At 39.6% G+C, this 11761-nt stretch overlaps 1 protein-coding gene and 1 long non-coding RNA gene across 5 annotated transcripts in view; one reads left to right on the top strand and one right to left on the bottom strand.

Moving 5' to 3' along the window:
- Positions 1-208: 208 nt before the first annotated feature.
- NEK2 (NIMA related kinase 2) lies at positions 209-11227 on the bottom strand. Of its 4 annotated transcripts, none has more exons than XM_032989506.2 (9): positions 11155-11227; positions 10136-10353; positions 8793-9030; positions 8042-8124; positions 7665-7791; positions 6646-6865; positions 5633-5687; positions 5480-5550; positions 209-3035 (listed from the first exon to the last, which is right to left on the bottom strand). In XM_032989506.2, the coding sequence occupies exons 2-9, from the start codon at positions 10318-10320 to the stop codon at positions 2809-2811; spliced, it is 1206 nt and encodes a 401-aa protein (XP_032845397.1). In that variant the 5' UTR covers positions 10321-10353; positions 11155-11227; the 3' UTR covers positions 209-2808. The 4 variants fall into 4 exon arrangements, with proteins under 4 accessions (XP_032845397.1, XP_032845394.1, XP_032845395.1 ...); XM_032989503.2 differs by lacking the exon at positions 11155-11227 and adding an exon at positions 10573-10736; XM_032989504.2 differs by lacking the exon at positions 11155-11227 and adding an exon at positions 10573-10736 and having other exon boundaries at positions 10151-10353.
- The window catches only part of LOC116960818, a 19663-nt gene continuing 19102 nt past the window's right edge, over positions 11201-11761 (top strand). The window contains exon 1 of the long non-coding RNA XR_004406610.2: positions 11201-11315. This is a non-coding gene — a long non-coding RNA (uncharacterized LOC116960818). The remainder of the gene's footprint in view (positions 11316-11761) is intronic.

Here is an 11761-nt window from a genome sequence, read left to right as displayed (position 1 = left end):
ACAACTATATATACTAACATTTCTGATATGTATATTAAATATTAATGAATTTATCTCACAACATTCAACAGTATACACCATTATTATAATCCTGTAAGGCTTAAGCTATACCATATACATAGGTACAAATTTACCTTCACTTTTAAGAGGTAAGTATACCTATCAGCATGATGGCAATGTTTTGCAAACACTCTACAAGCAGTCACTATTCCCATAAACGTGCTATTTATTTTCCTGAATATATTTGAAAATTACATCCTGAATGTGATTCCAATGCTACACATGTGCTCTGGGAAAAACAATTATGCTTTTGTAGGAAAATGTGAATTTCAGGATTCCAAAGCAAAAATCCTCAGAGAGAACAAACACCGTCTCCAGGATGCCTTCCCCTATGTTTGACACGTAATGGTAGGAAGTACTTATTTCAAAAACCTCAAAAACACTGCATTTATCATATTAGAGTGATGATACTTCAAGAAGACATTGTGAGTAATGCAACTTAAATAGCTCAGTGCTACAGCTGTAACTTAAGCTGTTCTCATTTATTACTGCCATTGTGATTGATACAGTTTGCACTCTCCGTAGCACTTCTTATTCATAATAGTGTAATCGTTAGCTAAGTCTTTGATTCAACTATTTTTATAAAACATGCATAAAAGATGCAAAATGGCAAATTGGAGATAATTAATTGCACCAGCAAGTACTAAAGCATCTGTAGCCTAAGAAAATCAGCATCTTGCAGCAACAAACTTATGATTTTCTGAAACAAAACAGGTAAAAATATATTTAAATCAGATCATCAATTTTGCATCATGTATCAATACAGAAGAAATTCCCAACAATTACAGGGCAACAGTGCCATCTTGAGGTTACTAGAGAATTAAAAGAAGAGGAAAGCTGCAGGTATTGCTCTGCAGGTATTTTACTTATATATGCAGAAATTATTTGTTCCAGCTATATGTTCCAAGGAGGAAAAAAAAAAGAGACAAAAAAAGACTCTCAAGCCATTTTCTTAGTTAGGTCTTGTTAAAAGCAAAACATTTGCAACCACCAGACACTTCACAATATAGTCTTTCCTGAATCAATAACTAATTTATTTTCTTGGTTGCTTGGTTTCCTCCTTTCACTAACTGATACCTGAATTTTACAGATGACAAAGCATACAACAAAATTCTTGTGTCCTACATATTTTTTTCAGATTAGACTAACACCACTGCATATGCTACCCTTTGACATCTTATGGGCTATACAATAAAGATCCACATAAAGGCCAGTAGAACTGCATTGCAGATTCTCTGGTTGATGCACAGAACAAAAAAATCTGAATGTACAGACATGGTGAGAAAGCGGGGATTCACCCTCCAAATACATGTGAGAATCTTCAACAATATGAAAGAATGCAGAAGGAAAGCTGCACTGATCCATATGGCACGGCTACTTTGGCTGTGCATACTTGCCAGACATTTCAACCACACCTAGTGCTGGCTAATGACCACCAGAATAGTGGAAGTTTTAGACTAGCAAACAAAATAGTCACATTCTAATTCATTTAAGGAAAGGTTGTGGTGAAAACAGTACCCACTATGCAAGTAAATATGAGAAGCTCTGCTGTGTGGTTAAGAATCTCCTAGAGCAGTTTGGTAAGACAAGTACTTGCCTCTCAGCAAATATGTCAAATTAAATTGATATTTCAAATAAGATTCTCTTTTTTTCAATCAAAAGCCATCTAGAATACCTCCTTAGATAACATTCATGGCTCATTAAGGAAACGTTTTGAAAATTAGCTGTTTCTTAAGAATGTATGTTTTATGGCATTTCAACACAGAGATAACAAAACTCTCTATAAAATACATGCCAGGCATTACAGTTCCAAAGGATTTTTTTAAAATTCATTGGTCTGAGTCAGTTCATGAAACTTACATCAACTTAAGCAAGCAACTCCTACTCTGGGAGAGAATTGTGAAGGGAAAAACAGAGATACCTCATAAGCTTCAAGAAAATAAGAATCTTCTAGTCAAAGTACAATTGCCCCTCCCCAAAACACAGGTGATAGCACCCTGGATGGTGTCCTGTCCAGGATAGCAGTCTCAGATCAGTTTATAACAGTTTCTAGGCAAAACAAAGAAGGTGTTATTTCAAATGCTATGCTGCGCAGCAGGCCTTTCAGGAGTTGGTGGACAAGCCATTCAGCTTCCCAAGCAGAAAGGAGTATAAATGTATCAATTATGCTAAGCTGACCCATCCCACTCATTAGTCAAAGACATTAAAAGTAGCCTGCTTTGATAAATCACCTACTTAGTAGGAAGAGAATGTGTAAAAATCGCTTTTTGATAGTTAAAATATATTTACAAGTACAGACAAAAAGCTGCTGTTTTTCCACATTTACAAAACATCAATACTTATTTTACCAAATACTGTACACTACATACAGCATTGTTTTAACCTACAGATTGCGAATCTCTGTATATTTTTCTTCTGAAAAGGTTTTCATACCAGATTTTTAAAAATCCATTTTACAATATTAATTCTTTATATTTTTCAGAAGAGTAATGTATGGTAAACAGGAAGACCAAAATAGGTGTTCTTTAATAATACAATTCAGTTTTTTTGATTTGATATCAAAACTACTTGTTTTCATAATATAATCTCTTATGCCTTTATCATGAACTACCTATCATAGACTAAGAGTTTGTATAAGAACTGTTAAAAGAAATTTTCAGTAGGTTCTAGCTTAGAAGAGGGAGGCACAAGGATCTTCTTAAACATTTAATCAGCTTTTAAGTTAAATACTTTACATCTATGTTAGTTTCAGCGCATGCCCAAGATTTGTCTGCTCTTTAGTTGGTAGTTTTTTTCCAGTTCAGACAGTGCTTGAGCCCTTAGATTTGCAGCATATAGACGTTTTTTGAGATCAGAGCATTTCCCTTTAGAAAGGGGATAGTTTTCCAAATTAACAGGAGGCACAGCATTCTCTTCACTTCCATCAAAGTGTACTTTCTTCTTGGTTGTAGAAAAGGGGAGCAGGAGTGCATTATCTTAAGAAATAAATAAAGTACTGAATTAGTCCATCATTCAGCATTTATTGCTTAGTTTATGTCTTTTAACATTGTTACCTATTTTGCTATCTACCTATGGCTGGGATATAATTAAATACATTTCAATTCATAGCAACAATCCTTTTCCATTTTTTGAGAAAAAATTAAAAACAAGGCTTTTAAATGATTGTGGTAAAAGAACATATGCCATTGTAGTTTCTAGGGTGCCTCTCTCAACACCTAAGGACATATTAGTTGACATAAGGAGAAAAGACATGGAATTTCTTCTGAAGGACAGAAATTAAACAGTAACATAATCCAGTAGCGGGGGCAGACCCAACCTGTCCAGTGGTCTTTCTACATTACCCATGTTTTTAACTCTGTCCTTGTATTAAGTCAATGGGGTACAAAGTAGGCTCTGAATTGATGAATGATTTTAGGTGCATTAGAAATTAACAAGTTACTTTCACTGCAGCCTCCAGAACAGGAATTTTCATAGTATGGCTATGTTTTAGCTGTATAGAACTGCCACAATCAAAAGGCAGCTTGTTTTGTTTTTAATGACTCAGTGTAAAAAAACTACCATCAAAAGCCATTAAAACAGCTGAGTTGCCTCTCATAAGAGCCAACTTCACAAGGCTCAACTTAACGTGTGATTTTTTTAAACAAAGGTCTAACTATCCTAATCTTAACTCTGCTGCAGCCTTAATTTTCAATTCATTAGGCTAGAGCAAGGATGCAATAAGCACAGAGTGAGAAGAGGCTAGTGAATGTTTCAGCATTTTGTAGTTTCATATCAATAAGTTATATCTGTTCTAACATTAAATCCTTCCCCAAGAATCAGAAGAATCCCTGCAAAAATAGGGTAGGGTCTAAGACATCAGCTTAGAATGTGAAGTGAACCACACAATGGACGGAGGAGAAATTAGAGTCCTAAGAGATGTGTGAGATGCAATCAACTTTTGAAAAATACAGTAATATTTGAGCAACTGAAGATAGCAGAAACAAGTGATCTTGGTAACCTGTTGAAGAAACACCTAGTTCATTCATATCAGAACATGGGAGATTTTAGAAACAGTATTACAAGAGTACTGGAATGAATTGGAAGAGTTGAAACAAATGTTTAATGTTTGCTATCAAGTGATCTACAGATATTGCAAGATTTGGTCAGTCTTGTAATAACTACATCCACTTTTCTGCATTGTTTGTCATGAGGTACTAACTAGTCAAAGTGGTTTTGCCCATCTTCAAAAATTAATACCCCTCTGTTAAGGTCAAAATATCATGTAGAGGGGTAGGAGATGGAGAAGACAACAAGCAAATGCTGAAGCTCATTTACCTTCAGCCATCCAGTGTTAGAGGCAACATCAGAAAGCCCAAGGCAAGTTTGTTTTCAATTTTATATTCTTTAATGTACCAAAGTCAAACAACATGTTGAGAGGCAGGTGGAAGTCTCAAAGTTGACAGGAATGTTAGAAATAGCTTGATTACCACTAGCTTCCAGTGGCATTTTATTTGTGTTCTTTCCTGCTGTGATAGGCAATTCGTGGAAAAAAAAAAATATGCATCTTCAGTTTTATTTGTATTAGAGGCAGTAGCATGCTTATCTTGTTTTATCTGACCAAAACTAAGAGATTGTTGCTGCATGTTAAAAGGGTGTTCATGTTTTTCTACAGTACTACTTAGGACCCAATCATTTAATATTCTATCACTATTTCAAAATGCATTTAGACACTTGAATCATTTTTACTATTAAAAGATAGGTGCAATGAATAGATGATACCACCTCTTTATGGTATTGAGGGCTGAACAACCAAGGCCAAAGTGAGCATCAGATTCTTATGGGGTAATAACTACTGTACAACAGATTGGACTAGGGGTAGTCAGGAAGCATTATAGCACATTCTCAAAGCTGTTTTTTTTTCTTTTTCCCTAGTGAGTTAAACTGAAGTATGATAATAGCAGTTTGTATTCTTCAGAGCTTATACGATGCACCAGTGACAGCTGGGTCACTTGCAACAAATATTATTTCCCACCTTGAAGTTTTTGGAAGTTGAACTAAAGCTGAAGTGATTAGACACGTGCAATTTTATTAAAATTAACTAAATCAAAAGTCTATAAAAACACACCCATAAGTAAAATAAATGCAACTCTGAGTAGAGTTTGGGTTACCAGTCAGCACTTCCATTAATTTACCACAAGGACCTAATTTTTAAACCAGCACGACTGAAGTGCTGACAGTGGCAACTCATACTCATGGTTGAGCATCATTAAGTCTTTATGCAAAGTAGAAAACCAAGAGTCTCTTCCCAACCCTGCAGAGATAATTTGGCTTTGTATTGCTACAGTGGAACTAGGTTCAGCATGTTGAGCATCAGGAGCATTCTTCTGGTCACACCAGCCTACATTTATCAGTGCAAGTGGCTTCTTGCATATTTTCATACCTGGACCATCTGCACAAGCTAATGTCCTCTGCTGTTTGTAGAGACTGCAGCTCCTCATCAAGTTTTCGGCTCTGTTTTGAAGAAAGAAGTTTAAGCTTTTTGTTGTAAGATTGTAGCATTTCTAACATAGGTAATTATAGGTTAGTAAGGTACCTAGCAAGTTTGTCCTCTGCCAGTCTCTCTCGAACACAGAGTTCCCGTTCTCTCTCTGGAAGTTGAAATACAGTCGTATGGAGTGTTAAAATGTAAGCGTTAGAGTGATGTTGCATGATAGATTTTCTTACAGAAAAAGACAACAATATTAGTCTGTCAGATGCACCCATATTTCTGCTCCTGTGGCTCTAAGCAAAGATAACTGTGTAGAAGGTAGTACTGATGTGCAATACTGGACAAGTATTCTGAGATGCCAGGCATGCTATTCCTCTCCATCCCAAACTCTGCTGTATCTGCAACAATGAAGCTATAGCAGCCTTCTATTCTGCACATTAACTCATGGCACACATGACACCAGATCTAAATATTTAGATACCTGATATTATAATTCAGCTATGACTAAACACTGTGTTTCCAGCAGCAACAGTTATTCCAGCTCAGAAAACAATATATATGGTTAAAATCTGTATTACAGAGCCTTCTGCATACACAAACAGGTATTTTATGCGTGCAGGAAATTCCAGCACCTGAGGACCAGCCATCTATATGGTTTCACAGGTAAGCTACCAGTAGGTGCAGCTTTTACAAAAGCAGTTGGCAGTTTACTCAAGTATATTTTGTTCCAACATGAGGCTCACCTTAAATTACATGGGAGTATAGTCAGTGTTAACACAGAGTAGGTAAAAATCAACTTACACTGCACAATGCAGAACAATAGTCAGACTCTATTTTTCTGCATACTTTCCCAATTGCCAATCATGTTTAATAATCTTCCTGAAACAAAATTATATATCCAAACTGACAATTACATCTTAATAACTTAAACCAAGAATTTGTATAGATGTATAAGCCTAAGTATTCTCGTTTTAGTCTTGAGATAATTTAGTAGTGAATTTAGGAATACAATATCAATTAAAATGAGGGTTTTGAAAACTGTCTCTTTTCTTCCTCCACACTTATTCTTTTAAATCAGAACCCCATTGCAACCCCCTTCCCAAACTGGAATATCATACGCTCCAAACGTTGCTCTCTCTCTTTAATGGCTTGTTCTCGCTCCTGTAATTGTTGTTCCTTCCGTTTCAGCTCAGTCAGTGCAGCATCTGAATGCTGCAGCCTTTCTGGCTCCCATGATCTCCAGCCTCTTTTATCAGAATTTTGTCTTTGTTCTTCTGCCACCAAGTCTGCTATCAAGGGGTGCTGCAGAATATCTTCAACAGAAGGTCGGCAATAATCCTAAGGGAAAGACATTGCCAACAGTTTCCATCAGTAACCAAGAAACACCAAGGCCAGAGATTCCCAAGCAAGACCCACCACAGGTGGAAACCAGCTGAGGTGCTATACAGTGAAGGAAAAATTGGAGAAACATGGAGTTAGGAAGGGGTAGCACAACCAGATGACAAAAGCTGAGAGAGGGGGCTGTTACCAGCCTCCAGCTCCAGAAGCTGGAAGTCTAGCCCTCCCAGCCACTCCTTCCAGAGCCCAAATGGGGTGGTGAGCCTACAGAGGCAACTGTCAGTAGGTTCTGGAGCCAACACTGCATCTCTACCCGTCACTCCATTCCTGAAGAATCCATACCTGTTGGAGACGTGTGTTCTTGTTACAGCTTCGTCGTCCTATGCAGTATTCTTCTCAACATCCCCCTGCCAGTCATGGTGGGGCAAGCTATACATTAGCCATATAAAGCAAAATCCCAAATGAAAACAAAACAACCCCTTCCAACTTCCAAACACACTGGAACCATTTTAACCAAGTTATAAGACCTTGTTAAGCATGCTGTTAGGAAAGTCTGTATAAGCTAATACTGAGACAGCCTTTCTGCATCCTGTGAACTCGGCATAACATTTGAGCTGCTGCCTTTGTTTAATGGCCTCAAAACACAATTCCTCCCCTCCTTCCCCTACAAGTGATATTGCCAATGACAAGGTGATAGCAACCACTACTTCAGATCAGTTTGTTTCATAACTAAGAAGAACAAGTAATTTCAATACTAGTTCAAATTATAGGTGGAAGAAAATGAGTATTTGATTCTTACCTTTACATTCAGCATCTCTTTGAGAAGTTCATTCAATTGCTCTGAGTAACGATATGGTATTCGTCTGAACTTCCCTTCTCTAATCTTTTCTGCCAACTCCTTTTGGTTGTAAGCTCTAAACGGAGGCCTGAAGAACAATATTTTTCTTGGATTCTTTTACTAGTTTTACAGGACTTATTTTCATTAAAAAAATGTACCAGACTAAGAAAAAAAGCTGCAATCAAAGGTTTGTTTTGACTATCTAATTTCAAGACCAACACAGAAATAAAAACCTAGGACTAGTCTCTGAAACCTTTAGGCTTTCATTTATACAAAATTTAATCATATATGTATTAACAGCTACGCTCCCACATTCATTATCACACAACTATACTTACGAGAGAGCACATAATTCATACAGGAGACATCCTAGAGACCAGATGTCAGATTTTTCATTGTATGACATGTAGTTCATTTGTTCCTAAAGAAAGAGAACAATCTTAGGTTTATTAACTAAGACACTGTTCTACTGTTGCAGGATATTCAGCTACTGTTCAAACCTGAATTAAACCATTACTTACTGGGGTTACTTTTAAGATTCTACGTTAATCAATCTCCACAGCTACTGTTACTAGCAGGATTTTAACAAGTTATGGCAGTACTACACTGTAGAAGACTGAAGTGCTGCACCAATCTTCAGTTGATACAACTCCGTATTTCAGTCAACATTAATTTTTCCTACACAAAATGCACCAAATCAGGGAAATAACTCATTCTTTCTCATTTCCACTACAAATTAAAATCCTACCATCAAGAGGTAATAAGTTCTTTACCTTAACATAAAAGCACTCTAGCTTCCCTGTTCCTTTTCAGATACTCCAATGTATCTCTAATATTCCAAGAACACATCAAAACTTATATAGTGAAGAGCAACTTTAATTAGAAGGTAGTGATCATGTGGGGAAGAAAAGAGGTGAAAACAGCTGCAGAATAACCTTGTCTCCAGAAGATACACACTCTACAAATTCACCTCCATTTATGACTAGTAACTCTTCATTAAATTCTCCCAAATGTTCAGTGACTCCAAAACCAACACCACAGACAACAGAGGGACAAAAGGGAAGATAAGGCACAGAAGGGAGGTCTTACTGGAGACATATAATATGGAGTTCCAACAAATGTTTTGGCAAAGCTGGTATCATGGTGCAGTATTCTAGCCAGCCCAAAATCTCCAAGTTTCACATTCTGCTTGCCATCTAGAAATACATTTGCTGGCTTTAGGTCACGATGCACAGTGACTCCACCATCGCTCCGTCGGTGACATTCCTTCAAGGCCAATGTCAACTGGGTCAATACTCTGAGAACAAAGCTTTCTTCCAAGTAATGCCTGAAAGATGAATACATTGTTTAACCAAGGTACTCCCTGAGCATATATCATTTTAAGTAGTTGCTGATAGTCTTACTCCTGTAACTTTTTTAAAACTATTATAAAAAAAATCACTGAATCAAACCAAGCAACTTTATGGAAAACTAACAGCAACAGGCATCTACATATGCCATTTTAAAAATGGAAAAAAAAAAAAAAAAAATCACTCCAAATATGTTGGAAATTATTTACTTTTGTTGCAGTATCCATGTAGCATTACCTTCCTCACCAAAGAGGAAGCTACAAATGTGTAGCTTTTCCATTACTTACAATACAAATACCAATTTGATGCTTTTGTGATGAGATCTGTTGCTTTCACCACTTATGATAGCAGTAATATTGCCGGCTGTTTATAATGAACAACAGGACTGATTTTTAACGTAACCTTCCTTAAATGAAAACACTGATGTTTGAGGGCAGCTGCAGTACCATTTTAGACTATTCTCACAAAGTAACAAGTACGTGGTGTCACGTACTTGTTTGATCTAAGAATGTGAAAACTATTGGACTTAAGAAGTAGGCCACTAAGTCTAAGATTAGACCAAGGTGAAGTCTTACCAACTTGGGTGTCTCCACAAGCTTTTTATGCAGACACATTAAAATAGCTTTTAACTTGGTGTTCAAAATCATTTTCCCCTTTCATGTATTTTGACGTTCTCAAAATAGGGTACGAGTGCTTTTACTGATGAGCAAGCCAGAAGAACCCAGCGATCAAGCTATCTATCCTATCTGCACAAACTATAACTTGCTGGTTTACGCTTTCAACCCCACGCATAGAATTACATCCCAAAACCCTTCAACAGCTTCTGCCTCATAGGAGAGCTGTTTTTTTTTGACTACCTTGACATAAACATCCAATTAGTTTGTGCATCCATTAGCACAATTCCCATGGTGGTTGTAATTTTTTAGAAAACCTTTCACATTTCAGAAAAGCTGTTGAGTCCAAAGGATTAAACCTAAGGTTGTTTAGAAGTTATTAAGAAGAGATACATTTCACTTTTCTTTTGATTGCCCAAGATACTTCATGCTAAACACTCCAAAATTGCTGCACACAACTTTCACGTGCCTTTCCTTCGTGCACCTTGCAATTAAGCTAGCCAGGTCACCACCATCGCAGTACTCCATCACTATGTACAGGGTTGTGCTGCTTCTGTCGACGATTCGATCGTAATACCGGACGATATTGGGATGTCTCAGTTCACGGAGCAAATTCACTTCCGAGACAAGCATTTGTTTCTCTGCCTCCGTCATCGAGCCGTAGTCCAGCTCCTTCCATACCAAGATCTAGGGAGGAAACCCGAGCCTTAGGGAACAGCTTAGACACCAAGCCGGAGCTCTGCAAGGGGGAAGGGGGGGCTTTCAAAGCCACTCGCTTCTCCCGAATTGCTGCCAGCGCCCAGCTGAAACCGGTAGCAACGGCATCCTACGGTGCCTCGCCCCCCCGAGATGCTACAGGGGTCTCAGCCCGCCCCGCCACCGGTACCGGTACCGGCGCCGCCTCACCTTGCCGTCAGCCTTGCGGCGCACCTTGCGGCACTTGCCGTAGGAACCCGCGCCGATGGTGAGCAGCACCTCGTAGTCATCGGGGCGGCCGGGCATGGCGACAGACCCGCCGCGAGCTCCCGGCGGAACACGGCGCTACCGCCGCGGCGTTCAAACGCACCGCCCCTCCCTCTCACTGGCCGCGCTTCCAGGCCCCGCCCACGCGCCCCGCCTTCCCATTGGCTACGCCGCCGGAAACAGCGCCTGGCCGATTAACGGCCGTTACAGCCGCCGGCAGCTGAGGAGCCATCGCGAGAGCTGCGCGACCTCCCCCCCCCCCCCCCCTCCGCCCCGCGCGCTGCCCCCTCATCACCGCCGCCCCGGGGCTCGGAGCCGGCGGTCACGCCACGGCCACGGGTAGTAGGTCCCTTCCCCCGGCGGTTTCCCAGAGCGAGGCGGGCGTTCGTCCTTTCCCCCCTCAGACCGTGTGAGGCACTAGGCGGCCTCTCGGCGTTCCGCCTGCGGTTCCCTGTCGCTGAGGTATTCTGAGGAGAACCAGCGCTGAAATTGCCAGCGGACGGGCTCTTGGGGTTCCCCTCTTACCTAGAACAGGGGGTGGCCACCGCCCCGAGACTCGCAGCAGCAGACCTAGACCCGCTTTTGCGTTAGGGCTGTCCCTGTCCCCCCCCTCGCCACCTCCCGGCCGCGCCGTCAAAGCGGGCGGCAGGCACCTGGTGGGGCTGGATAAGCCGTCATGCGTGCGAGTGAGTAACGCAGCTCCTCAGGTAGAGGCTTAGTTTATTATTTTGTTATTTTTTACTGGGGAAAAAAAAAAAATCCCCTTTCTTGAAATACTTAGGTGCATTGAACAGATACCGATAGAAAACTGGAAGATCTTAACAGAGGTTTTTGATCCTGGGAAGTCTTTAGAAAAACTGAAGCTATTTAAAATAATAGAAATCAGTTCTGGAAAATCATCCTGTAAAACCAATGAGGAAAATTCTTCATGGTTCGTCAAGACATTACTCTTCAACAACTCCAAAAGTCATGGCAGCTTTATTGTTGCACCCTGTATGAACACCTCTGTTACACCATACACAAACACCTTTTGAAAATAAACCAAATGGCTTAAAATATAAATTTGAAAATGGGAATGCATGGGTCCATATCCAAAAGTTGAACCAGTAATTATTATGGTCACAATAAAATA

Source organism: Tyto alba, unplaced genomic scaffold (assembly GCF_018691265.1).
Source record: "Tyto alba isolate M040663 unplaced genomic scaffold, T.alba_DEE_v4.0 Super-Scaffold_16, whole genome shotgun sequence".
Lineage (NCBI taxonomy): Eukaryota > Metazoa > Chordata > Aves > Strigiformes > Tytonidae > Tyto > Tyto alba.
Note: the sequence above shows the minus strand (reverse complement) of the source record. Positions and strands in the feature narration are given on the sequence as shown.

What these genes read in the sequence shown, in the direction of transcription:
- NEK2 (XM_032989503.2), bottom strand. Translation starts at nt 10,668, where the DNA reads ATGCCCGGCCGCCCCGATGACTACGAGGTGCTGCTCACCATCGGCGCG. An exon ending in GCAAGGTGCACGAAGGAAAG is followed by an intron (nt 9,031 to 10,135) that starts GCACGTGAAAGT and finishes TTCATCTTTCAG; the next exon opens with GCATTACTTGGAAGAAAGCT. An exon ending in GAGAGAGCAACGTTTGGAGC is followed by an intron (nt 5,688 to 6,645) that starts GTATGATATTCC and finishes TTCAACTTCCAG; the next exon opens with AGAGAGAACGGGAACTCTGT.